The 27,171-nt window shown below is 35.2% G+C and overlaps 1 protein-coding gene across 6 annotated transcripts in view; it reads right to left on the bottom strand.

Annotated features, from left to right (window-relative positions):
• Positions 1-27,171, bottom strand: part of LOC118278077 (klarsicht protein) — a 309,718-nt gene that overhangs the window by 142,049 nt on the left and 140,498 nt on the right. For 5 of the 6 annotated variants that reach the window (XM_035597141.2, XM_035597144.2, XM_035597139.2 and 2 more), the window contains 3 exons: positions 26,863-26,961; positions 26,333-26,435; positions 25,787-25,917 (listed from right to left, as the gene is read on the bottom strand). In XM_035597141.2, the coding sequence (XP_035453034.2) occupies positions 25,787-25,917; positions 26,333-26,435; positions 26,863-26,961 (333 nt within the window). Of the gene's footprint in view, positions 1-3,447; positions 3,484-25,786; positions 25,918-26,332; positions 26,436-26,862; positions 26,962-27,171 lie in introns of those variants that run through there. The other variant, XM_050700193.1, reaches the window with a different exon arrangement.

Below are 27,171 nucleotides of genomic sequence, written 5' to 3'. Positions count from 1 at the left end.
TAAAACAGAATCTGGCAAAAATCTTACGACTAAATCATTATACTTTGCATCGCCGATATTCTGCGAATAAATATGGTCGACTTAGACAACAGAATCAATTACAGAAATGTTTAATGAACACACACATGTCCAGTGAAAAGTAATTGGCCAATAAACTCATTCAACTATTAGATAATCTTTACAGTTGGAGCACTAAAAGCCAATTAATTAATAAGATACGACAGGGTAGTGAAACAAAAATAAAACGTACACATAAAGAGCGAGCTTGTGATACTCATAGACTTACGTCTAGAATTGGGCCCATGCCCGTGAATACCTAATTCTTTGGAACTCGGATATCATATTAAGATTTCATATTGAGTAATCGTGCTTATAACCTCAATGTAAATAATTATTTTTCGGCTTATCTTTAACTGTTTGACAAGGAACTCGACTAGTTTCAAGCTACTTTAGAGGCTCATATTCCTGAGCAGCAATTCTTAAACCACAAAGTAGTTGACATTGTTTGTCCATTAAAAAACCAATCAATGTTTCGCCTCATTAGGCACGCACCTTAAGAACATACAAGTACTTACCCTCAGAATTAAAACGACTGGTCAGTTACTCAACTTACCTGAAACAATAAAAGCAATTATAGTATGGAGTAGAGATACCATCACTACGTTATCCCATGCGCTTGAGCAAGTGCGTGGGCATACAAAGGAATGGACATTGATAATGAATATTCAATTAGATAAAATACAGTTTATGTGTAATCACAATCCCACCCAAAACATAAATGTGAAAGGATGCCAAGTTCGATAATATTGGAATGCTTCGCCTATAAAAGAAGTGAGATCTAAATAAGTACCAAGTTCCATACACAGACCTCAGTTAAAAATGATATAACAAGTTGGCAAGTTTTCACACACTTTGTTATAAACCTACTAAACGCAATGAGTCAAGTATATAATTTTCTATTAAAACTTGCCAAGTTATATCATTTTTAACTGAGGTCTGTGTATGGAACTTGGTACTTATTTAGATCTCACTTCTTTTATAGGCGAAGCATTCCAATATTATCGAACTTGGCATCCTTTCACATTTATGTTTTGGGTGGGATTTCATTTATTTTTGTAAGGTTTATTTTCTTTTTTTCTTATTTTACTTTACTTTGACTAAATACAAACCTTCGTAACGAATTTTAGGTCGGTACGACCATTGGAAGATATAGATAATTTTTTGTTTTAGTTCCTTAGGGGTATGAATTTACACCTTCATTATTTTTAAAACCGACTCACACTTGGCCATTTTCAGATTTTTTCCTTTACCTTGACCTAAAGACCTACCTCCATGCCAAATTTCAAGTCAATACGACTATTGGAAGTGGTCTAGGTTTTTGATGAGTGAGTCAGTCAGTGAGTGTATAGTAAAAATAGCGATTTTCTGACGTCAATATCTCAAGATCTACAATAGGTACATTAATGAAATTTTGTATTTTAGATAAGTAAGTAGATCTCGATAGATACTAGAAATTTCATATGCGTAGATAAAATAGATTTTGAGTTATAGGTGGGTCGAACTTGGCCCGAAATGGTTCGTGTAATATAACCCACGGCCGGTGTGTCGGTTTTTTTGCTCGAACTTGGCGGACACACTGCCGTGTGTCTAGATAAGTGGTATTGGAAATTTTCTATGGAAGAAATTCTTGCCATACATGGAGATAATTTGAAGAAATTATCGAACCAATAATAACGGATTTAAATGGATCGTTTACATAGAAAAGATTTTATGTGTGTGTGACTTTAGAGGCACTTGAAAACATTGGACTGGGATAGTTTCTAATGTTTTGAAATTAGAAATTAAATTAATTGTTAAGAGTGATTAATAATATAATATTATCTTGCATTAAGTAGGTATTTTTTTATATCGTCACGCCTTTCATCCGCAACAGGGTAGGCAGAAGTGCAAATTAGTTGTAAGTCCCATGTAATAGGTGGTGAGCCTATTATCATACACCCAGGTATTTCCAGACTCCGTATATTAGAACTAAATAATAATATGCTAAATATCATAAACGTTTGCTAAATGGAATAAACCTTTATATGTATTCGAGTCGACAGGCGATAACACCATTTGTCTAGGGTTACTACAACATAGAATTGGTAACGGAACATATCAGAGTAACCCACTTCAAAACTAAACCAATTCACCTACGGGCAAGATATGAATAGACCCATTAAACATCTAAATTAAAACCATACAATAGCAGTTTAATTCTCCATGGTATTATCAATAGCACCATAATAGGTTGCATAATTCCTATAAACGATAAGCTAGATAGCGCTACGTAATCGACGCCTGAGCAATCGCTATCCCAAGGCGTAGCTCCATCCATCACTGGTGCCCTGGTAGGGTTACCCATAGATATTTGATTGGGATTACTTTGAAAGTATAGTGAACATATTCAGAAAATTCATGCATGTGGAGCACGAGATTTATCCATAGGTGAAGTGTAATTATTGAACCAGGATCACCCTCTGCTCGGTTTTGACCTCCCATCTCATCAAACAGGGGTGTAATGCTACTATTTATAGTTCAGTGACGATCTATACTTTACTACATAGATAATGAAAAGACTTTTACTTCTAATAGAATGAACATAAAGTCTACAATCACATGAAACTAACAAATAACTTTTTACAAAAGACAATTATGAAACAAATTGTTTATAAATTCCTTATTTTCACCATAATCTTTACCTTCAACCTCAACCAGTAGACCACACATGAAAGCCCTATTGGCGGTCAATATGAATTATGATAGCACATTTAATTTATCGAGGTACCACATTCGATTCCGTGTTAGTTTCTCTTGTCACATTGTCCGATGGATGGATAGCCCCGCCCGTGGGTGCAACCAGGTGTTCGACTATATTAATATGTATATTAATTTGTAAGACATCGGTATTGTCACTTTTGATGGCTATATTTTATATGGTTACAATGATTTTCTTTATATTTGAATACATACTTTCGATAATACTGGTATGATTGCCACTGGTAACAAGGGCATATGATAATGGTCATAGCTTCAGCATGTAATGTTGTCGTGTGAAAAGTAAAGTTTTTAATAGTAAAACTACTATATCTAATAACGGACAGTAGTAATACATTTAGATATTTAACTATGGGTAAATTGGATAAGTATTTTCGAAATCGAAATCTTCTACTGGAATTTGGTTAAGATTTATACCTACCTAGTTTATGGCTATTGCCATTGTTACGCTATTGCTTTAGATATGTTATGAGTACTGACATAAATAGAGACTAGTATATATGTATATAATAACTGCTATATATAAATAAATATACCATAACTGCTCGAACTTATACAGTGTACACACACGAGGAATAAATAGTATTACTAATGGAAATACTGAGTTGTATATCTTTAACTGTTACCTACCGTATCTTGTTCAGAAGACATTATCGTCAGTACAATATCCAAATCGATATAATAAAGAAGTCGGTTAACAACCACCACAAACTATACACAAAACAAAATTTTCCACTTCTAGAAAGCAAAACACAATGTCTTCACTAGTTAGTCTCACAGTACTTCACACTATAAAACCTACGTCAAAACTAGTCACAAGAACTCCTAGACATAAAATGTTTAAAAATTCCACTACAATGTCACTTTTAGCAAATTCACGCGATTGGTTAGAATTTTTTAAATAAATATCTGCTAATGTGCACGTCTAGACCATTCTGCCAGTATTATGCAATGTATGATGTATGTGCTATAAGTACATATTGGTTTGCTAAAAATATGCTAATGTTATATTGACGTTTTTAAGCGTAGCTACTGGTGTTCACTTTATACAGAAGTTCAGTGTAGAATAGAATAGGTGTTAAAAAGTTATAACTTAAAACTCAATAACTAATCACACTTATGACATCACAATCGTATCATGCCACACACATAAGTACAAGTAGTTCATAAGTAAGAGAGTCATGCTTCGTCAGCACGAATGGGCCGGCTCGAATGGATTGATACAACGGACTAATAGAAAACCGATTTGTAACAACGCTTGCGTTAACTCAACTACGCTTTTCCCCAATGTTCCCAATCTCCAACAATCCTCAAATTCTTAACCTGACCAAAAGACCGGCAACGCGCTTGTAACGCCTCTGGTGTTTAGGGTGTCTAAGGACGGCGCTGGTTGCGTACCACCAGGTGATCCACTTGCTCGTGTACCAGCCTATCTCATAAAAAAAACAAATCTTCAAGCAAACCACACGTTGCAATACCTTACAATTACATATTATTCTTGCAACCATACCCTGTCTGGCACACACGAATCCCATAGCAAATCATCAAGAACACACATCAATCGTCACACGAATTCAGCAATACGCTCTCAAGAATCCACTACTCACGTAAGGGTCTTAGGTCACATAATAATTCTTATGGTACTTCACGATCATGTTATTTGAGCAGTCCCGGATTTACTATGGGGGCTATTATGGGCCCAACGCTACCTAGGAGCCCTATAAACAGGTTATTATGGTTCGCCAATATATTGCTCAATCTTTTGTTACTCCAAAGGTGTAAAAGCTTTTCATAAACATAATTGATAAGTACATAGATAGATTAATCTTTATTGTATGTAAATTAAAACGTAAATTGTATTTTTTTTATCTTTATTTTAAATAGGGGTATTTTATACAAGGTATATGACAGTGCTATCGAACCTTATGAAGTTACTAACTACTTTTTAACTAATAGCAGACTTACTATTTAAAACGTTACAATGCAAACATAAAAACATAAATTGACATGTTTATTTTAACCACACCCAATACAAGAAAATCTAATTGCAAATATACTAGAGCAAGTTCCACCAAGACTAAGAACTACTCACTTCTTATCGAATCCGACCCTGTATCTCTGCATAAAATTATCTTGCATATCGCATAAGTAGAGGTGATAACTGTTGTGTAAGATGATCTAACATTCTAACCAGTACGTGATCGAGGGTGTGGTCGCATTTACTGTTATTCGCCTGGATCCATTGGCACTGGACGTGGTGAAGAATTTGTATCGGAAATTGATATAGGGGATAATGAGAGAAGTGTTGTGGTAATAGTCTAGAATAATTTAAATTATATAGGCAGATATTAGGATGGAAATGATGAATTTGGACAGGAATCCAGATAAAATACTACTCTTTAGCAAGCTCAATAAAAGGAAAAGTGATACTATAGTAGGTATTAAAAAATGCTCTTTTATACAAGATCAATCCAGATTTATAACCAATCTGGAAGATCAAATAAACAATTCTGACAGATAGAACATATAAAACAAAGCAAAGAAAACTACATAACAAGAAGAATAACAAACGAAACCACACTACACCATTATACACGTTAACATAAAGACCATACAGCGATGACAATCATAAAATCAGACACTATCTATTCAACAAAGTCTCAATTTCGAAAGCGTATGAAGATTTATAACCTCGGTATTCTCAAAAGGATGGCATAAGTACAACCTCCAAGAAATATGAACCATTTGTCAAAGCAGAAGTTCCTGTATATCGAAATATTACAATCGACCATTGTTTAGATTTCGCAGCAGATATCGCAACGTTACAAATCGTAGGCAAACATACTCGCGCCGCAGGAGTGAAATTTTATATAGGGTTGGCGATAGAAATGTCATTAGAGTATGTAGCATTGTTATTGGCATAACTGATGACCAATATTGTCATTATCCTTTTTTACGCAGCTGCAGCAAAAGCAGGAGTAGGAACGGGGTGGTTTTTAGTCAGTAAAGTCGAACAATTAAAAAAAATGCTTTTCTTAATTCTTAAATGTTAGAAGTAATTTAAAGTTGAACCGCGACAACTGAGAACCAAGTAGAAGAAGCAAGGAGAATAAATTATGGATACAAATAAACTCCATAGAATAACAAATCAAGAATAAGTCAATTTTCAAACACAACATAACTCCAAATTGTCTCCAGACTAGGACCGAAATTTTGCCGATCTTAAGACAAAACTGTACACGTGTATTTCTTTATAAGCACCATCATCTATAGCCATGTAAGTACCCAATAAATCATGGTAGACAGCCCTGGTGTAAACAGCTATAAAGTTGCCATCAGCGACACCTTGAGGTGGAAGGTAAATCACGGGGTTGAGGGCAGCAACTTTCCAAGCAACATGCATTGTTACACACATACTAAACACGACATTTACTTCATCATTAGAAATACTCATGTATCATACGCGAACCACGACTTTCATCATAAAACTGTACTACTACTGGGGATACCTATTACTAGTTATAATACTCATTGTAAAGGACACGATGGGATTGATATACCTTTAGATAAAAAACCCTAAATAAATAAGAATACGAAAAAACTAACGATATATGGTAATGATTTCAAAACATTTTTGATAACGATGTATCAGTGTAATATAAAGATGCGAGTTCTAACCTTTAGGTTTGAGGGTATATGAGACACAATAGAAAACACATTATGTCTCGTACAAATCTTCACTCCAACTCCAGCATACGATGGGTTAGGCAATAAAGGCACATAAAAATACCAGAAATCATTACAAACACAAATCTAGTCGCCTACGAGCACTCTGTAGTCGCAGTTATTAATACACCGTACTCAGCAATGAAGCCTGAGGCTATCTGCTGCTCAGTCATACTTTTCACCAAAAAAGACATAAAAGAAATAAAAGCACTAAAATAAATAAAAAAATCGATACTCAAAATATCAACACCGCTTACATAAGAACTTCCATTTAAATCCGGACATACTGACCTTTATATTGTCTCAATTTACTCGAAACAATTTCACCAAAAGCTGCTCACAGTCGAAAATAAAGAAAAAACAGAATTATGCGATGTTAATAAAGATATCACGTATTATAACGTAATCGTCTTTAAACTTGAGAAAGTAAGAATATAAGAATGATAGTATCTAGATGTATTTTTATGAAAACGTGAAACAAATAACAATTATGTAATTGTTATGAAGTTTGCGAACGAGAATATGTCGTGTTCTACTGTGTTTTATAGGGAAATAACGGTTTGATACGTCAAGAGATACATTGTGAAGTAGTTCAGGTAGTTTTAAAGACATATTGTGGAAATACACTGCCTTGAATAATGGACTGCATGCTTATGTGTAAAGAGGTTTTTATTCCTGGGTTTCAGCTATTTCTGAAATATTGGTCAGTCCTATCTGTCTAATTATTTCGAACAGAGGGAGTGTGGTGAATAAGTTGAGTGATTATTTAACAAATGAAAAGAACGTTACAGAAGTTAATTTAAATAAATACCCTTTCTGGGATTACGAAACATGCGACAAAGTTCATTATAACCTACAATAACACTAATACTGAAAAAGCACGAGCACAAATAGAAAATAGCTAAATAGAAGGAAAAATATTACTAGCCTAACATTATTAGTAGTTACCGCAAACAATGGACAATAAACAGACAAACAGGGAATACCAAACATACGACTAGACCATAACCGTACGTAATTTAAATCCTAAATGACACATACTGTGAACTGAAATTAACATATACAGAAGAAACTTAGGCTGCAATGATGATATTAAGGAGTAAATAGATGTAGGAATTGCTGTCTTATCAAATGAAACTATAAAGGCTGACTGCCAAGTGAAAACTGAAGACAAACGCAGGTCACTGATGGCAGCAAACGTGTTAATAAAACTGACAGACAGTATGAATACTAAAGATACTATGGATGGTAGATCATCAAGGAAGATCAGGCATACTGTTATGTAATTTAGCCAAGAACTATGAGACAGACAAGCAAGAAGATAGCGGAACAAAAATCCACATTAGGAGCACAATCACCAACTATAAAGATGTCAGGAGCTCACTGAATAAAGTAAACAAAGACAAGGAAGCCACTACATTGAATACTTTAACATCATTTGCATATCGTGTTTTAAGAGCTGGAGAGAAAATCCAGCACATTGTAGGAATAAACGAGTCGTTAGGACAAATCGACGACGAAAGTTTGGATTAAAACATTTCACTAACCACTGTTGGTGCAACTAACTGTTCTCGAATATTCCAGCCAATTAGATCGCGTTGATTGCGAAACTGATTTGTTTTGTTATTGATTTTGCATGAGGAAACGGGAGTTGTGTCTGGCTTTTGTGTTTTTTTTTTACTATTTAATTCATACCTATGTTTTCAAGCCATTGTTTTAATATTTTCCTAACGTCTAGTCCATTATTTTCACCATCAATCCAAAATATTAATAGACGTTTAAGCTCTACAAAAACAACATTACAAGATCTTCTAAACCACGTAATAAATCAACACCATTTCAAAATATAAGCAACAATTTCAACAATTCTAAATGTACACGATCTCACTCTATTCGCCACACATTGCAATATCAAAAACTAGACAGTTTCGACAATAGTGTGGGTGATCTAGAATCCGTGGTAAGTGTTGCAAGCTAACGCGACGATCGCGCCACCGATAGCCTGCGCTAGGGACGCTGTCACGACTAACACGAACACATGAAACCTCCACACTATACTTATTTACTGTCTGCTAGCTTATTATCTAAATAAGAATGGCAGGAGGTTGATTATGTGTCTGAGTAGCCCAATCTATTTCGTGGTTCATTACTAAGTAACCTCTAATAAAGACGGGTATTTTGAATGTTACTCTTGCACTGAAACAGTACGTACCTATGGGATTTCACGGATGAGATGTAAGCAAATAGTTAAAACAAGTGTACATGTTTCTAAATACAAAACAATTAATATTTTACAATAACAATACAATAGATTTTTAGTATTCATTCCACTTATAGATGTATTTTTAGGGTGGTGTTACATACCACCAATACATATATGTATAAGCGGATTGAAAATCAAAAATCTATTGTATTGTTAGTGTAGCATGGATTTCCAAAGTAACGCCTGACACTGTTCTATAAAGTAATATTTTTCCAAGCACCAGTTTGGTATATCCATTAATTGTATAACTACGCTACTGACTGCCTGTGATCTAAGTGTGTTAAAAGGCATGAAAGATAGCAATATAAATCATTAAAATATCTACAAAATAAATCTGATTGCAACTGTTAATTGCATTAATAGTCACGGCAATAACTTTAAATTAGATAACGACTTGTTAAATGTTTTCAAATTAATTCAAGCACTTGCTATAGACGCTTTTCTACAGTAAGCTCATAATCGATAAATTATCGAGAGAAATCAAGGATTTTATAATGAAAGAAATTATTATTAAATAATCTAAAATATTATACTAACTAGAATAATAACATTCGAAGGAATGACTTATTACATAGGTCGAATTTCCAGAGAAATCAATAATATTACATGATTCAATCACATTAAGATTACACCATTAAGTTTTATTACATCCGAATTATACTAGGTCTCAAAACGTAAACCATTTCACAACGTAACAAGTCAAAAACTTAAAGATACAAAATCCTAACCGTCTAGTTTAGTTATCAACTTATGAAATAGACTTCTTGTACAATTAAGATAAGACTAATGCACAGCGCAAGAACTTGTAAATTAAAAATAACGATCTTGGAGTCACGACAGGTTAGAGGTTTCTCAGTAAAATTTACATAAATACCACGGATTAAATTCCGGGTAAAGACAAGGATTTCAACCGTACCCCAGGAAAGACATAACGTACTATAAAAGCGAAAGTTAATAGTGCATTACATTAGATTATATTCATCTACGAAGATAATGAGGTTGAAATGCAAACAACTAAATCTTTAAGCATTGATAACAGGAATTTAATACTCAGGAAATACTTTAGATATGTTAATAAAGAACAAATTCCAGATAACAATAATCCTAATCCACTTAAAGTGAATGAGGAAAATGACGAAATGATTCAAGCTGTTATAGACCTTGTTAATTATGATGATGACAGGAACGATAATCAACGAGACAAGAGGGCACAAGATAAGGGAGAAAGCAGTGATGTTGAGGTCACAGGGTAATGTGCTGAAAGTAATACGACGATTACATGGAAACATGACGATGGCCTTACAAATCGCACTCCGCAATCAGATTGTGAGGCTCCATGCAAATATAAACACTGTTGTTCGTAGCCGTTGACATTTAAGACCAGAAATACATCTCGTATCTAAAGTTTATCGGTAAAAGTTAGCGCCGTCGTCAGAATTATCTGTGAATCGAATAGCTATTGATAGTGCTCACGCTAACTGAACTGTTTTGTGTTTATATCGGAGTGGCCTTTAATTTTAGGGTCGATGAGAAAGTGTCACTTCTTGTTCTGAAGGAACTCAAAGGCTATAAAGTAACTACCGAACACCAGGCAATTTTAGTAATATGGAAATATTTAAACTCTTTAAATGTGTAGACTTAAGTAAACAAAACTCCGTTCATGACTAACTCAATACCAGGATGAATGATCAAAATATAAATTATGCAATAAAGTAATTTTTCTTCCGTGTAATAAAAAAATGTCTCACACAAGTATTTTTTGTTAAGAAACAATGCCTCACACTGGGATTTTCTCCTGTGTTGTGGGTGCGTTTACAAACATACAAGTTCACATACCCAAACCAGAAGCAACAATTTGTCGACCACACAAAGTTGCTCTGTACGGGAATTGAACCAGCGATATGTTGCGTGACAGCCAGTTCCTCAGCCACCGCACCAACCGTGCGATCAATTCGGTATTATAACGACAGTTATGTCAATTTCATAAGAATATTATTTAATTGCATTTACAGATAGTCATTGTCTCTACAATTCCTGTCATATTTAACGTTTGTTAAATATAATACACCTTTCAGATTTCCCAGTTAAAATACACCTACATCAAAATAAGATCAAGATTGCAAAGGGACAATGATAGATATTAATCCATTTCTCTTATACTTTCACAATACGTAGGAAGATGAACAATTCATTGTAGAAATACGAGTAATTATTTATAACAATCACGATGAGCTTTATAAACAAGACGAAAAAGTTCAAAATGCACTGCAGTTAGTTGTGGAAACAATTTTTAAAAGAGGTTGTTTGTACGCCCAATTTTCTCGTAATAATACCTAATTTTGTGTCACATAGTAACAATTTCACTATCTATGTCAATTATAATATATTAAAATTGATTGTCTGTTAGTTTGTCTGCACGGTTGGTGCGATGGCTGGGCAACCGCATGTAGCGGGTTCGATTCCCTCACAGAGCAACTATTTGTGTGATCCACAAATTATAATTTCGTGTCTGGGTGTCATGTGTATGTGAACTGTCTGTGTCTGTTTGTAAACGCACCCATGACACAGAAGAAAATCTTAGTGTGCGGTAAAGTTAAACTCGAAAAATTGGTATTGCTTTTAGTAGGTAAGCATCAACATTGATTATCAATATGTTAACTGGAACATGTGTATGTGTGAAAAAAATATTTTTACAGCCAATAGTTTTTACCTTTTGATACATGTGCATAACCCAATGCAATATTTAAAAACAAAAATCACCCAAGTAAAGCCACAGCACAAACGCTAGTACAATTATAACGGTGTAACATTAGCTGGTACTGAACCATAGCCATGTGACATTGGCTTGCGTGTGCGCACATAATATTCCTGTTTTAAATAACGGCAATTTATACATGAATGAAGGAAAATCCACCGAATTCATAGTTCACTGGTTATTGGTGTCAGTTGGTGAATAGATGACAATTATTATTGTTTTTTTATTTAACTGTACTTTTCATTAACATGACATCCCATTTCAGTGTGCTTTTCCACCAGAGATGTGCTATGTAGCTATACTGCGAGGATGTAATAGCTAAGCTGTGAAACTATGTGACCGTTTCCACTGATACTAAGCTATGTAGCGGTGCGAGTAAGATGTGCTATGAAGATGTGCCGCCGCAAACTAGCTACGCGAGAAAGATGCACACCTTGGGAATGCGATGCATCGATGGAAAGGAAACCAAACATAAACATAATGTCCAATACCTGGCGTAGTTATCCTTTTTCCTTGAATCCATACACAGTTATGTATAAATCCCTGTGTAGGAAATCCTTAATGTGAATAAGATTCAAATTATAAACTGGAATCGGATAATCTTAATCATAAATTAAAATAATAGTTATGGTCTTGTTAGTGTTGAAGTTTATCTTGTTAACGTTTATTGGCTCATAGCAAGTCTGAAAATGACTTAGTGTCTCTAGGTGTAACGGTATCATCAACTACGTAATAAAATAACTATTGAAGAGATATACGATATACACTTAGAATTGTGGCAGCCAAAATAGAGCTTGAAATGTTGCTTTTTACAATAAAATAATTCTTTATTGACAAAAAGTTTACACAGATAATCGGAATATGCTGACCCCTGAACTAGTTTTACACTATAAACTAACTATGTAGTTTATTATAAGGGCCAGTTATTGTATATAGTATTAACCCACGAGCCATGAACATGCGAATAAAAACAGTAATTATTTTTTTCAAATTAAACTAAATTGAATAATGCAACCTCTTCAATTTAATCTACACAAAAAAGAGAAGAAGCAGTAATCAACAAAAAAATAACAAACAAGTACATACGTCTCAAGTCCCATTCTTATTAGATCACCACACGCAATACAATTAAATTATTTTTTACAGGATGACTTGTCAAACATCGACAGATGACATGTCGTAAAAGAGAATGAATGCAGGCGCGACAGGAAACGCATACAATTGGAAGCACCGGATATTTGTTAAAAGGGCTCGACCTTGCCCAACAATCGATAAAAGTAAGGTCAATTGGCAGGATTCGATGGATAAGCTTGATTATCAATGGATAATAGACGCTATGTCAACAACAGAAGATACATTCGTGAAAGATGATGCTGATAAAAAAAGAATTGACGAATATTTTTTGATCGCTTCTTTAGATATTGGCAATGTAGTTAATAATGAAATTGTAAAAAAGGATATATGAAATTTCAGAGAATACATTAAGAAAATCAAAAGGAATAAGGAACATATTTTAACGTCGAATAAATCAGTAATTACAATCCTTCTACGCATACAAAAGTACGCACGAAGCAACGTCGATACTAATAACAAAGCACATAAAGTTGCGTGCCTTGAAAGCTAAGCTCGCAAAATTATAGCAATCTTCAAACGGCCATAATTCTGTATGAAAATGAAAATAAACTGAGATCTTATAACTCCACCGAGAAGGAACTAAAGCGAATAATTGTAAGCCAAGGTAATTGTTGGTTTTCGCTCCGAGATCATAAAGGATTATAAAGTGGCAAATAATGCGTTCCAAGGAGAACTTCCAGGAGCAGTGCAAATTACTAAATAATTATCTTAAAAACCCGTTTCAGGAAACATAATGGCTGAGCAAACTGCATCTAACGATACGCTTCTCACAAACTCAACGTTTGTTACAAACTAGAATCAACAATTTTATGGCTCGTAAAAACACAAACAGCTCAAGGAAATCCTGATATTATCTAACGTTTCTTCACTAAAGATACAACAAGCACTAATTTAAAATTTATTCAAATCAACCAAATAGCACGAAAGAGGTGTGACTGTATACTGGCAAGACGCGTAAATCATAATTACTGTAATAAGGAGTATGAGCCGATCCATACAATTTCCTGAACTGAGTATAACACAATTATATATCAATTAAACTTCAGCCAGTGATTACAAGAACTTTCCTAGTCCACGTGCCGTGTTGTGCAACCCGGCTTTGAATTATGGAGTCACTAATACTGATCAAGATAACTCGAAAGCAAACCATGGAGTGCTGAATAGTGCTGGAAAATTTATAGCCCTAAGTGATAATATGGCAGAACAAACATTAATGGAAACTGATATAAATTATGCGGGGAAAGGAGGAATCTATGTTAAAGACAATGTTTCGAAGAAAGCCAATGTAGAGTACGCATTAACTGATAATTCATTTAAGTGTTCCGTCCTTTCATTCAATTGAAAATTTGTATTAAAGCTCACAGTGACGCAAGAGGAAATGGTCTCGTTATAATTTATCCGGCAGGCGATTCGCACCGACCGTTTGATTAGTCCAGTATATGAGACTTGACTGGCGTTTACTCAAACGTAAATTAAATTAAAATAGTCTACTGGAATGCCGGTTATTTCATTTCACTTTCATGGATAATCGCATAATCACTACAAGTAAACCGAATCTAGATCGTTTTATCAACACGTTGCCTTCTAAGTTCAATACCATTAATAATTTCATAAGACTTGACTATGGTACAGATAGTATCCATGCTTACATTCACGCTAAACGAACGCAATCGGACAGATCTAATCGAGACATCGTCTCGAAACAATTTATTTATAGGCTCATTAGAGAACTTAGTTCATATGCTGTAAAAGCTCTTTAAGAGCGCAGAGAGCATTAATACCCTTATAATATGCGATATACAAGATAACGCTCGAGCAATTGGTAATTTATTCAATTCCAACCTGTGCACACAGGCCTTTCTCAGTAGGATGAAAATACTATGAGCAATTTTGACAAATAAAATAATTGCTTGTCTTCTATGCACTGGTACATGTGCTTCGTAACCTGCTGAATAATTCAAGGCACGCATAATCGATATGCAATACGATACCAAGTGTATCGATTTCCCTTTCAGTAAAATACGAGTTGGATTCAGTGGAAAATGCCATTCTGATATATCCAGTGAGTGAAACGTAGAAAATAAAGATAGCACCATCGATAGTATAGCCGCGGTAGTATTTAACTTTCGAGGCAATGAAATCATCAAGTGCGTTGAAAGAGAAGGGCCCGTACATAATGAAATAGAACAAACACAATAAATTATTATAAACGTAATAGAGCAAGGCGTAAACGGCGTGAAAGTTTAATTAATTAATGAAACTGAACCTTAAAACGAGTTGCCGACAGTTTACAAAGATAACACAAAATACGTCCATGTTCATAATATAGAAATTGCTCGGTATATTTACAAAATTGTGTTTGCTGGTTACAGAGGTGATAGCAACAAAGCAACTGGATATAGTATTAAGGAATAAGATTGAATTTCAACTGGTGAACGATCTCCGTAAAGCAAAGTTGTAATGGAAGGTGAGAAATTAACTAACGGCTAAGATTTTAATGTTGAGAAAATACGTAGTGGCTCAAGAAGCAGGAACTTTCACAGATTTGAGATAAGACGTAGTTAAAGTCAAAATGACAAGCACAGACATCTCAGTTAACAGTTGCATTTGAATTCTATGGCGGACGATGAAAATAATGGAGGATTACGAAGTAATCAATGGATTATAAATATTTATGAAGACGTTTCTGTGCGTAATGAACAGTTTCCTATCTTCGGTAAGGATGATAAACATTCGTCTTTGATTCATCTGATGATAACGCATCTACAGTAGAGAGATAAACATTTTAAATTATCGTTTCTACAGAATTCACATACAAGTCTGATATATCGCTCTGTCCCGTGGGATAAAAAGTATCCTATGTGTAATTCTAGACTATCCCAAATTTCATCCTGATCCCTTCTGCCATTTGACGTGATTAAGTAACAAACATACACACACACACGATTCGTCGCGTGCTATTTCTAATTGTTGATTTGGTATGATCGAATAGGACTCACGATTATTAATAACATATGGACAAAAAAGACAGTTAAAAGCAAAATGCTACATGAGACGAAGGTTTTAGTACAAAATCATTGAATAATCGTGAAAGTAGAAATTGGAAGCGATAATTTCCTAGTAGAAAGATATTGAAGAGAATGTGTAGTTCACACGTGTTGGGTAGCTCATATGAAATGTCTGACCCTTCAACCTTACATGCTAAGTTAGACGAAGCTTACCTATAACTAAGAATTTTACAATTGTATGAATATTTTAATAGATACAATTTTATTTCTAGATAGAAATGGCATCTGCATGAGCGAATCTTATTGATTCACGCGGTTTAAAAAGTATTCTTGTGTCTCAATGCATTTTTTGCATAACTAAGTCTACTATCCACGCTCAGACTACAGACTAACCTATAATTTCTAATCTATCTCATACTACAGTGCAGTTTCGAATAATGTTACAACCATTTTTATTTTTTGTACCACATTATCATATTTACTCTCAACTGTTAATAGCGCACCTTAAGTCAATATCATGCAGCTAAATCTATAATCAAGTCCAAGTTCCAATCGAGCGAGGCTCATTATTTCGAGCTAATGTTTCGTCATATTTCTGCGGAGTATTAAGGCTGCAGCCTGGGGGCTCTAAGCAGGCTATTGTGGGGGATTTTTGCCACAATATGTTATCAGAACTGCGTACTACAACCACTTTCGCGGTGCTTTCTAAATTCCCTTGAAGATTAGCACGCAAGTATACTACCGGTGTCGACACGGAAGTTTTATTGCCCGTGTTATTGTGATTGTGTCGATAAAAACGTGCGAGAAATATGGACCATATTAGTGCCGACAGAGTTCAGATGTTTCTGTCTTCGTCGCAATCTGGGAAGCGAGCTTCCTTTCTCATGAGTGTAGGAATTTGTTGATCAGATAGCTTTATAGTACTTCGCATCTTTTCAAGCAATATATCCTAAGGACATTTCCGAAAGAGTTTAATTGCTAGTGTAGGGACAAGCTGACGGATACTTAGGGTTAGTGGATCATCTTAGGGGCAGATTTGTGTTCAAGATTACAAGATTGGCTTGTTTTAAGTAAATGGTTGACCATCACGCATAATTTATAGATGAGACAAAGGCAGTAGAAGCCTCATCCTTAGTATATTTTGTATACCAAAGCAGCTTGCGTTCACCTGTGCATGACATTTCAAAATTGATAAATATCTGTACACCTCCTCGATACCTAAACGTACAAGGAGCCGTAACACCAAACTTCAGTATAATTTATTAACTAAAACATCGCAACTTAAGCTTAACCATAAATCCAAACAAAATTAAGCATAATTTATTCTACCAAACAGTTCAAATTCGTGATCCACAGTAAATCAAATGCCGACGATCTGTCCTACTTTATTCGTCCTTTAGTCTGTAGTAAATCTTATCCGCAGGCATTATTACTGAATGCTACTTTGCACGTAGTATCTCCGGCCACCAGGGGGCGCGATGGCGCGATACTATCGCGTTGACGCCGCGGGAGAAATATTGCGCGCGCGCAAGCTCACATCTGGAAGTCCCCTCTACTACAACACTATCGAGTACAACATTTCAAATGCATTTTCAGCATCCATTGCTTATTTTGTAAAGGCAGTTTTCGAATGATGAAGTGTTTAGCCTGTCATGTATTTGTTAATAGTTACTAAGATTTAGTGTTGTGCTCGCGTAAGTAAATTCCCGGTCTTGTAGGAACGTGCCTTATTGCAAGTTACAAGTTGTGAAATTATTCCTTTGTTACGTGTAGACATAACAAATTTGTTCAGAAACAACATTTTAGCTTCCCATGACATTGATTTTGTTCGTAGCTTTTTTGATTTTTTCTTCGTTTCAGACGCGAGTTTGTTTGATGAAGCTGTAACGAAATGTTTTAACACGATCTTTGTGAAAATGTTAAGATCAATCAGTGGTTTTGATTTGTAATCCTAAATCCATTGACTATGACTCTATCTGCCTGTTACACTGTAGCTATTATCCCCTTTTTTATAACACATGAATGAAGTTGTCTTAAAATCCTCTCTCTTCAATCTTCAATTAACCAAATTTCTTCAACGCGTAACAAAAGGACACGAGTGAAACCGCTAAACAGACATTAGTTTTATATTTCAAGAGTACTTTCTCCAGCCAATCAAATAGATGACCATCTCTTACGCGTGATGACACAGACAGAAGTGATATAAGTGGTAGAAGTGACATGTAACAAGATGAAGTCGGCAGATCTCAAAATAGATCGAGCCGTGTCGAACCAATTAATACTAATTTGTGATCTGATACACGATACGTGATTTGCGAATCAAATTGAATTTAGTTTCACACGTTTATTAGATTGATATGTTGATATTACTAGTGTCTAGTGTAAGTAATAAGCTGTCGTAAAAGTATACTGTTTAGTGTAATATCCTGTCGTGTATGTCATGTATGTTTTTAATCAAAGTGGGCAGGATAGGATGAAGGCTTTCATATAGTACCTTGTTGGTTTTTATTAGTACGAGTCTGAACGAGGAGCCGATGTCTATGGGTAAAGAGACTTCATGAGAATTTTCCATCTTTTGTTTTATACCAGGACGTTGGCAAAAAAGCACACTAGATGGTAAGTGGTTACTTGGGATATTAGATGTGCGTAGCCGAACCTTGAGAAACCTATTTACTGCCTTCTTGAAGAAACCCACCTTTCTGGAATCGATAAAACCAAGCTTTGCTCCAAACAAATATAAATTTTTGGAAGTAAATTGAAATTAATAAACATAATGATTTGATAGATTTGTTTGTAAACGCACCCACGATACAGGAGAAAACCCTAGTGTGGTGACACTTTTTTTTGTAAATAATAAAAGATCAGGATATCAAACTCTAGCATTTATTCAACATCAACACTTTCTACCACTCCACAAACTAGTCAGGTTAATTTAAACACTTTTTATTTGATTAAGTTACATAACGTAATATGATCGTAATTAATGCGCGTACGTTGTATACAAGTAAGTTTAATGACTCCACTTCAAAATTTTAATAACCAAATCAAACATATCCGGACATGATACATTATTACAATTTCAATAGAAAAAATACACCAATTTAAATATCAGACTCTCTCACATTAATCATATGGGTATGCATAAAACAAACTGCCAGTGCGCCTGAGGGAGCGAAAGTAGCTACCGAAGTGAGCCGACGCAGGCCGAGTTTAGCCGATCTTACGGCGCGATAAATTCATTAATCACTTGCACTGGCGGCCAAAGTAAATGGTACCGTTTTCCTACACTTACACCGCCTGCCAGATTAACAGTTATTGCTTTCCTATATCGCTGTTAATAATGCGAAATTAGTTCGCGTCTCGATTACAAACTGAGACTATTTGTCTTTGCATTGTTCCGCGATTGTGTGGGGAAATCTTGGTATTGTGTTTATGTTTACGTTAAGGGTTTATATCTTATGATATTGCCGTTTCTAAATAAATTTTCAAATTATGTTGCAGCTTAGCAACAGAATTATGTCCAGGGCATGGCTAGACTAGACTAGGCAACAGGCTCGACCTTATTAGTATTACATGAGATCCACAAAGATTCTCAATAGGAGAACAATATCTGTATAACTTTTCGAGACATAAAACGCGTCACAATGATCTCAAGATTTTCTAACGGTACCTACAACGTAATCACGCTTCTATTGATATAGCAAAACCATTACCTACCTAAATTTATTTACGCTTAAAAAAATCACTCATCCATATTCATTTCATCCATATTCCTTCATTTCATTCTTTAACAAAACTTTAACCTTTTACACTGAAAATCGTAATTTTCCTTGCTTTTCATGGGCAATAAACAAATGAAGTATAAGCCAGGAACATAATTATCTACTTCTTTATGTCTCGCTCGTAACTGAAATAGTGGAGCTGGTCTAGCTATATTGCTAATGACGTTCACTTCTCGTCAGAATATTTAACAACTTTGCTTTTAACTGTTCATCCAAGTCTTTCATTATTAACACTAACGTTACTAGTTACATTTTCTTTAATTAAGAAGCGCCTGTTATTAAATACCACATAGTCATTTTAATATCAGTAACTATCTACAAATACAGGTACTACTCTCTACTAGGTATCCTTTTCTTTTTTCTCTAAAACAAATAAGACAGAGAGCCCAAATATCTTTATATGAGAGTTTACAAACAAATCGACACCAGTATCCTTAGTATAAGTTTGCTTTACGTTGAATGAACACGAAACGAGAACGCGTTCGTACTAAACGTACAGTACACTTTTAACATGCGTGAACTACACTTTTCCCATAACGTCTCAAGTAGGCCACACAATGATTAATTGTCCGCCCTAAAAGCGCATCCAAAACATTTCTAATTCTTTTGTTGTACAAGCAAAACACACTTTTCTCATGTTAAACAACAATCCACGATGTTGTGCTGTTAAACTTGGCTTCACATGTACAACGGCTAAACATCGAACTATACAAAACCAGTACATCATGGCCTCGCTTTGTATGACCTTATCTCATATTTGAGGATCAGTTTATACTGGTTTGTGTAGCTTGATGTGTTGTCTGTCTCGGCTCGTTAACAAAGGGAAATAATTTACGCATTTTACCGTTCGTAATTTCCTTTGCACCGCAGTGTAATCTGTTGGATTTTAGTTCGCACTTAAATGTAGTAGTGACTATCTTCTACTATTCATCATTTTAACCGATGGAACGTCTTAGACGGATTACTTTATTGCAGGGACCTATAATTAAGATTTTAGATGTATTTACTTTTAAAGAAGGAAGAGAAAAGAGAGATAAAATCTTATTTATATAGATTATTCTAGGACTAGGAATACTAATCAGGATAAACCCAATTACATGGAAATGCCACTAACAAATTGTTTCATGTGGGAAGCGAAACTGATACACGTTGCTCAGCTTTCGATTCAGTCCCTATATCAACCATTATGTGAGTAATTTTGAAGCTACCATGAATAAAAGAAAATTCTGTTGAATATTAAGTACTTAAATGTTGATTTATTTCATCGCAATACTCAATTAAATTGTCAATACCAATTTCTTCATGATCAATGTGCGATTTGGTGGGTGAAATTTAAACCACATTTTTCTCCGAAGCAAGGCAAAATTGCATAAAAAGGGCAAAGTTAATGTTGATTTACAGTGAGCTAAAATTCAAAAAGTGTTATGTGAAGAATTGGTTACAATATCAGGTCACACGTTATTTATGCCTGTAAATTTTAAGATAATCTAGAAAATTTCCTGAAAATTAAATTTCCCTTGCGAATCTTGCAACAAGTCCCACGTTATTTTATAAAATCCAAAGATTCCCACTATAGCAATCGAGAGTTTAAATGCTTTATACTGAGAATAATAAACCTATTCACTACGTCATGACAAACCAAATATGGCGGCCAGTAAAAATATCAAAATAAACAAACTTTTATCAAAACATTCTCCTTTTATGTCGTTATACTAATCTATTCTTGTTTCTTTGATGAAGAAATTCAAGTTTCATTCATAAAAAAACTAGGTGAAGAATATTAAAAGGTGGATCGTGTATACACTGTGGTGTTAAATACATCTATTTTTAGTTTTATGACTTGAAACGTGGTAATAATCGAGAATTATTATAATAAAAGCAACAACATTATAACGCTTCGCACTGGTACCGCGTCTTTTATAACCGACTTCCCAAAAAGGAGGAGGTTCTCAATTCATCTGAACCCTTAGTATGAGTTTGCTTTACCAATCAATCAATTTAAATCAACCAATCAGAGTGCCGAACGCGCGCTTGTTTCGATCTCATTACGTATTAAACGTTAAGTAAACTCGTACTAAGAGTACCTACTGAATGTTTTTCCTTGATAATTTTACAGTGGACTTTTCAATTAATTTTCTTTAACACAAACAATTTCAATAAAAAAACGGTTCAAGTATCGTATTCAAAGAAATATACAACAACATATACTCTATACAAAATATTGAACTTTACGCCATTCCTCCGTAACTCTGAAGTACTGCTTTCCTAGTTTCCTTACAAAACCGATAGCTCACAATCAAAGCGAGCAGCTATTAGCTGAGATCGATGGCTTCAAATAACAGATGGTCATGTCACAAATTGACTAGCAGGGGTTAATTGTGACAGCGACCCGGCTTCGAAAGTTACCGCGAAACCAAGCATTAGTCAATAGACAAACGGTACGCGCGCACCACAGACTAAACATCTTATTATGCACAGATTATAACAAGAAAATTCTCTATGATAAAACTATAGTTGTTTATTGTCATTTATAATGTTTTTTATGAAGTGTGATTGTATTGGAAATATTGGAAAACAAATATTTTATAAGATTTCGAATTTCATTGTGTACATTGTAAGCATGAATGATTACTGAATAAATTAAAATATTATAATATAAATAATAATAATCATCTTAACGTCATGATATCATAAATATATAAAGAAAAAATTACGTTTGCTTACGTCATTGAAGTCGGTATTAAAAAGTGTTAATATTGGTACTATCTTACAAAGAGGTATGTTTGTTGTTATGGATAGACAAATGTTATAAAATCTTATAATGAGTACAGTGAACTAACTTATAATATGCCCTCGCCTGTCATAGGTTACTGTCATACCGCTGGGTATAAATAACATACAGGTTTTTTTTAAGGGGAAAAATCATCCAATGGCTTCTCCCGCCTTGGGCGAGGCGAGAGGGAGTGTCAGACTCTTACTGACTAAAAACCACCCGGTTCCTACTGCTTTTCTAGCCGGAGTCCCGGTAAATCCGCTAGGTAGTCCACAGCTCCGGATAATAACATACAGACAAACAAATCACGACAAGGCCTAGGAAATGTGATGACCCGCAGGTATTTAATATGAACCCTTATTATTCAGTTAATTCAAAATGTGTTTAGATAGATGAGTTTAGAGGTACGATGGGGTTAACGTAGGCTATTAGTCAAAAGCACCTAAAATTAAATAGACTAAAAAAAGGCCTAGGAAAAATAACTAAGACATTATATACTTATTTTCTCATCTTATTGTACCGCTCCACATCGCTTGTTCTACAGAAGCGCCGTAATACCTTAGTTAGTCTATTAAAATTATCTAGGTACTAGTTATTCGCAAACACTATAAATGAGGCAGGCAACAACTAAATATTAATGGCTAATGGCGCTACATAGTTTCACAATGTAAGCTATCTAATAATCGTAAAACAGCCGTTTTAATTAAAGGGAAACATTGTTTGTGGTGCGCAATAAATATGATACTAGTTACACTTAAGTCTATGGTCCCTACTGTACTTTACAACGTATCCGCAGTTATGATTGGCCAGTAAACATGTTCTGTTTATGAATAGGTTTATGAATAAAATTACTTTTTAAATATTTAAAATAAGAATACACTAAATATAAAATACTCAAATATTTGATTGCAGAATATGTGCATTCGGAAATCAATAATTGATTAGACGACGAATAGGGAATTAGCTTGTGTCACACCATTGGACGGTCAATATTTGACAGCTGCAGTGATTGGAAAAAACTATTTGCTCCATTACTAAGACTAGTGTAAAACTGTCTGTTCGTCTATCACCAAGCTGAGATTTCGTAATAACCTTCAACTTCATACACATAGATATAAATTCATAATGAGAATCAAAACAATTATCCACAAAACAAAAGAAAGGTAGCAAAGGAAACCGCTATACAGCCTCTCTAGTCTTGAACGTAACTCTATGGTAATCAGATAAGGGCAATTTGTACGAGCAGAGATACGTGATCGCAGATGATCTGATGACCTTTGCTTACCGCGCTCTCGTTTAGCGTAACTTGTGATTTTACTATCGCTTGTACAGATTTATCAATTTTCTTTTACTTCTGGACACTTCTGGAGTGCTGTCGAGTGTATTAGATAGAAGATTTATTTGTCTAAGATTGAATTGAGGTAGATTTAAGCTTCTGTTTCTTAGGGGGATCTAGTTGTAATGATTTAGGTGTAGATAGATGGTTTCGAAAAGTGATGTTATTTGTTAATATGAAATCGATTGGTTAAGTGGAATAAATGAGAATGATGAAGAAGTATGAGAAAAGCTACCTAAGTCATCTAAATCTACCAAAGTACCTAAATACTATTAGCTGCTCTTAAGTAAAAATAATCCCAAAATATTTCCTGAAACCCCCATCTTCCCCATTCACGCGATTTCCCTCGCATCGTGGTCATACATACCCAAGAATCAGATAAACGCTAATTTGTACAGCCACAGATACATGATCTGCGATGATCTGATGACCTGCGCACGAGTCGCCTTAGTTAAACCACGTTAGACGTTACCTCTGCTTCCTATCACGTAACGATCATATAATTTGTCAATGCCTGAGTTCAGTTCCGAAGGGTGAAGGAATCGTGAGTGATATGGCTGCCATGTCAAATTCTAGATGTCTATGGTGATAGAATGACAGGTAAAAGGTAGTTTTAGGAGACTTTCGCGTTTAAGGTAAGCGTCCATAGGCTCGCATCGTACTCATCGTATGCATTCTGTTTGACGTCATCACTACGCATCGCATGTAGGAATTGCCGATGATGCGGTCCGTACGGTGTGGATCAGGGGACGCAGTTGTATGAGTTTCTATACAAGGCAAACTAAAATCCGTTGCGTGCGATGCGTACGATGCAGGCCTATGGACGCTTACCATTATTCTCCGTTTCTTCTCCATCATTGTAAGTTTCAGTTATTCTTATTTTATTAATGTCCTATTGCCGAATTCCGGCTACGATTCTAGAGGCGGTTACTATGAGATTTCGAAGCCATAAAAGTCAAAGATACATACAAAAACATACAAACAAACCAAATGAACACCATTACACCTGATTAAAACCACTACATTTAAATTTACAATGTAACGAACACCTACACACATGGCTCTCCTATCTCCGAACACCATAAATCCATAGGGCACACGACCACAAAGAACTCTCGCTCACGAAACGTCGAACTTAATTAAGGCCATCGCTCCATCGCTGGCTGATTTATTATCGTCATTAGAGCGTGTTCGAGTTGTCACGAAGACGCCGGCGATACACCGCAATGGATCCGTAACAACGGGGATAAATCGCTCGCGATACTGTATTGAGATGTTCTATTACGCAATTGTGAGTTATAAATGGTGTTTTTGTTTTGGTTTTGGCTGAAAGTTGGGAAGTACTTAGGTACTTAAGTAAAGGAGGTTTTTAGTTTTAGTTGTGAGAAAAAGAAAGGTAAAATTAAAGGTTGGAAAGTAAGTTAGAAGGTGACTTTTGATGACTAGGTTTTTTTTATTGTGGAAAAATATTCTTTCATATTTCATTTTTAAATACTACTTATAATATACAACAGTAGCAGGAGCATGGTCCAAACTACCAGTGGTTTGGGTTCCAGAGACAGAAACCTCCTCACAATGCGTGCCGTTTCCAAGAGAACTGCCTTCTGTATCAAGCCCTTGATCCACCCGCCTAACGCCAGTATTGAATTTATTATTACAACGTGTTTCATGTATACATCCATGACAAATTATTATGTACCGTTGACAAATTATGTCAAATCAATCATACATGGTCTAACTTTAAATCTAAATTCTACTTACATAAACTTCTTATCGAAACCGTTGAGAATTTTCTACTCCAATATTAATGTTATTATAGATTTTATTTATCGTGTTTTATTAAAAATACGCACGTATAAACATGTAATAACACCGATTTCAATCTACAGTAAACTCAATAAATTACTATACACTATTTAGATAGTTTTACTAAAACTGTGCCTAAAATACACATCTAAATAAACAAATCTCCGTAGGGACTTATCCACAGACGACGGAAGACTTCCACTGCTTAATAAAAGTCTCTCACTCTCACGCTCTTTCCCACGTATGTCAGGCAATTTAGATCTCAGTTTTTGGTTGTGCGGTGATTAATCCCAGTGTTAAGTTCTTCGAACTAGTAGGTATATCTTAACACTGGGACAACAATCGCACTGTTAGGATATACCCGTGGATTAAAGATGTATTCTTACCTTATGTTCACCGAGTTTCCTCAGCAGCTCGTGGTATGAAGCTCCTCTCGCTGCCGCCAGCGACGGCGGAGGCAGCCGACCTTCCATGCAGTGCAGCCAACGCCGCAGACATTTCAACTCGTGAGCTGTGTCTGGTAAAGAGGAGAATAATAGTTATAAGAACTATAAGTCCAAGTATTTGGTGTTATATGCTATGGTTGTTCAAATTTTGTTAGAAATGTTACAGTTACAGGTATGTTTGTTTATTCTATTTTCGTTTCATCATTTATCATTACCGTTTTGTAGATCACTACTGTGGGATTATCAAAATTCAAAATTTTGCAATAATACAACAAGCGACATCTATATTACATACGAAGAACTACTAGAATAGCAGCGCCATCTAGGTGTTGCATTACAAAGTAACTGTAGGTACACTGTGATAGTATTAGAAGTTAATCACAGAGGGCGCCGTACTAAACTTCTGATAGCTTCAGACTTAAACTTTATGATTTGACTATTTAATGAATAGTTCTATTGATAAATGAAAACTAAAAAGATACTTACCAACTGTGTCAGAACTGTCTCCTTCACGATGCTGCTGCTCAGGACTAAGTAGCAACCGGAGACCTTCCCACTTCACATTCAAATGTTCTATCCGCCACGTCACCTGGATAAGAGAAAAAAATATTACAATCCAAGTTATTTAGGTGCCAACATAATGTCAATAATTATCTAGGCAGTAGGCAACTATCTCACTCCGTGTTGACCGGAGCGAGTGGTGGTCACCGCGGGACGGAGCGGAACTTAATGACGTGCCACGCAATGTGATCAGCATTCAAAAATATAGCCAAATAAGTGAGATAGTTGATTTGTACGTTCTTACCCCTGCGCCGATCTTACCCCAACGCACTATACTTTATGCTAAACTAATGAGAAACACAAGGAGTTATCGGTGCATGGGTGATCTACGTCAATAAGCACTTAACACTTCCTCTGGGTTAAACCCAAGGTAAAAAGAGCCAACCAATTCATTTCCCCACTAAAACAAATACACTAAGCAATGATCTAAAATGGTAAAAGAAGTAAGTGCTTACTTCAGCACTGGCCTCCGGTATACGTTCGAGTATAGCGGTGCCCTGCTCTATGAACTTGGCGCGGCGCGGCTCCACTGACACCAGCTCCGTCATACGATTCTGGAAATAACACATTATTATTAAATAAGTTTTTAAACTGACATGGTCGCTAACACGAACATTAGAACTTAAGACGGGATAATTATTTACCATGTCTATTTCTGTCTATGAGTTTCCATTATTATACATATTATGTTAGAACATATTCTACATACGATTAGTGCATAGAACCATCAATAACTAACTGCCATACTCAGAGACATTTAAAGA

This window comes from Spodoptera frugiperda, chromosome 18, assembly GCF_023101765.2.
Source record: "Spodoptera frugiperda isolate SF20-4 chromosome 18, AGI-APGP_CSIRO_Sfru_2.0, whole genome shotgun sequence".
Taxonomy (NCBI): Eukaryota; Metazoa; Arthropoda; class Insecta; order Lepidoptera; family Noctuidae; genus Spodoptera; species Spodoptera frugiperda.
This window is presented reverse-complemented; position numbering and strand designations above follow the sequence as displayed.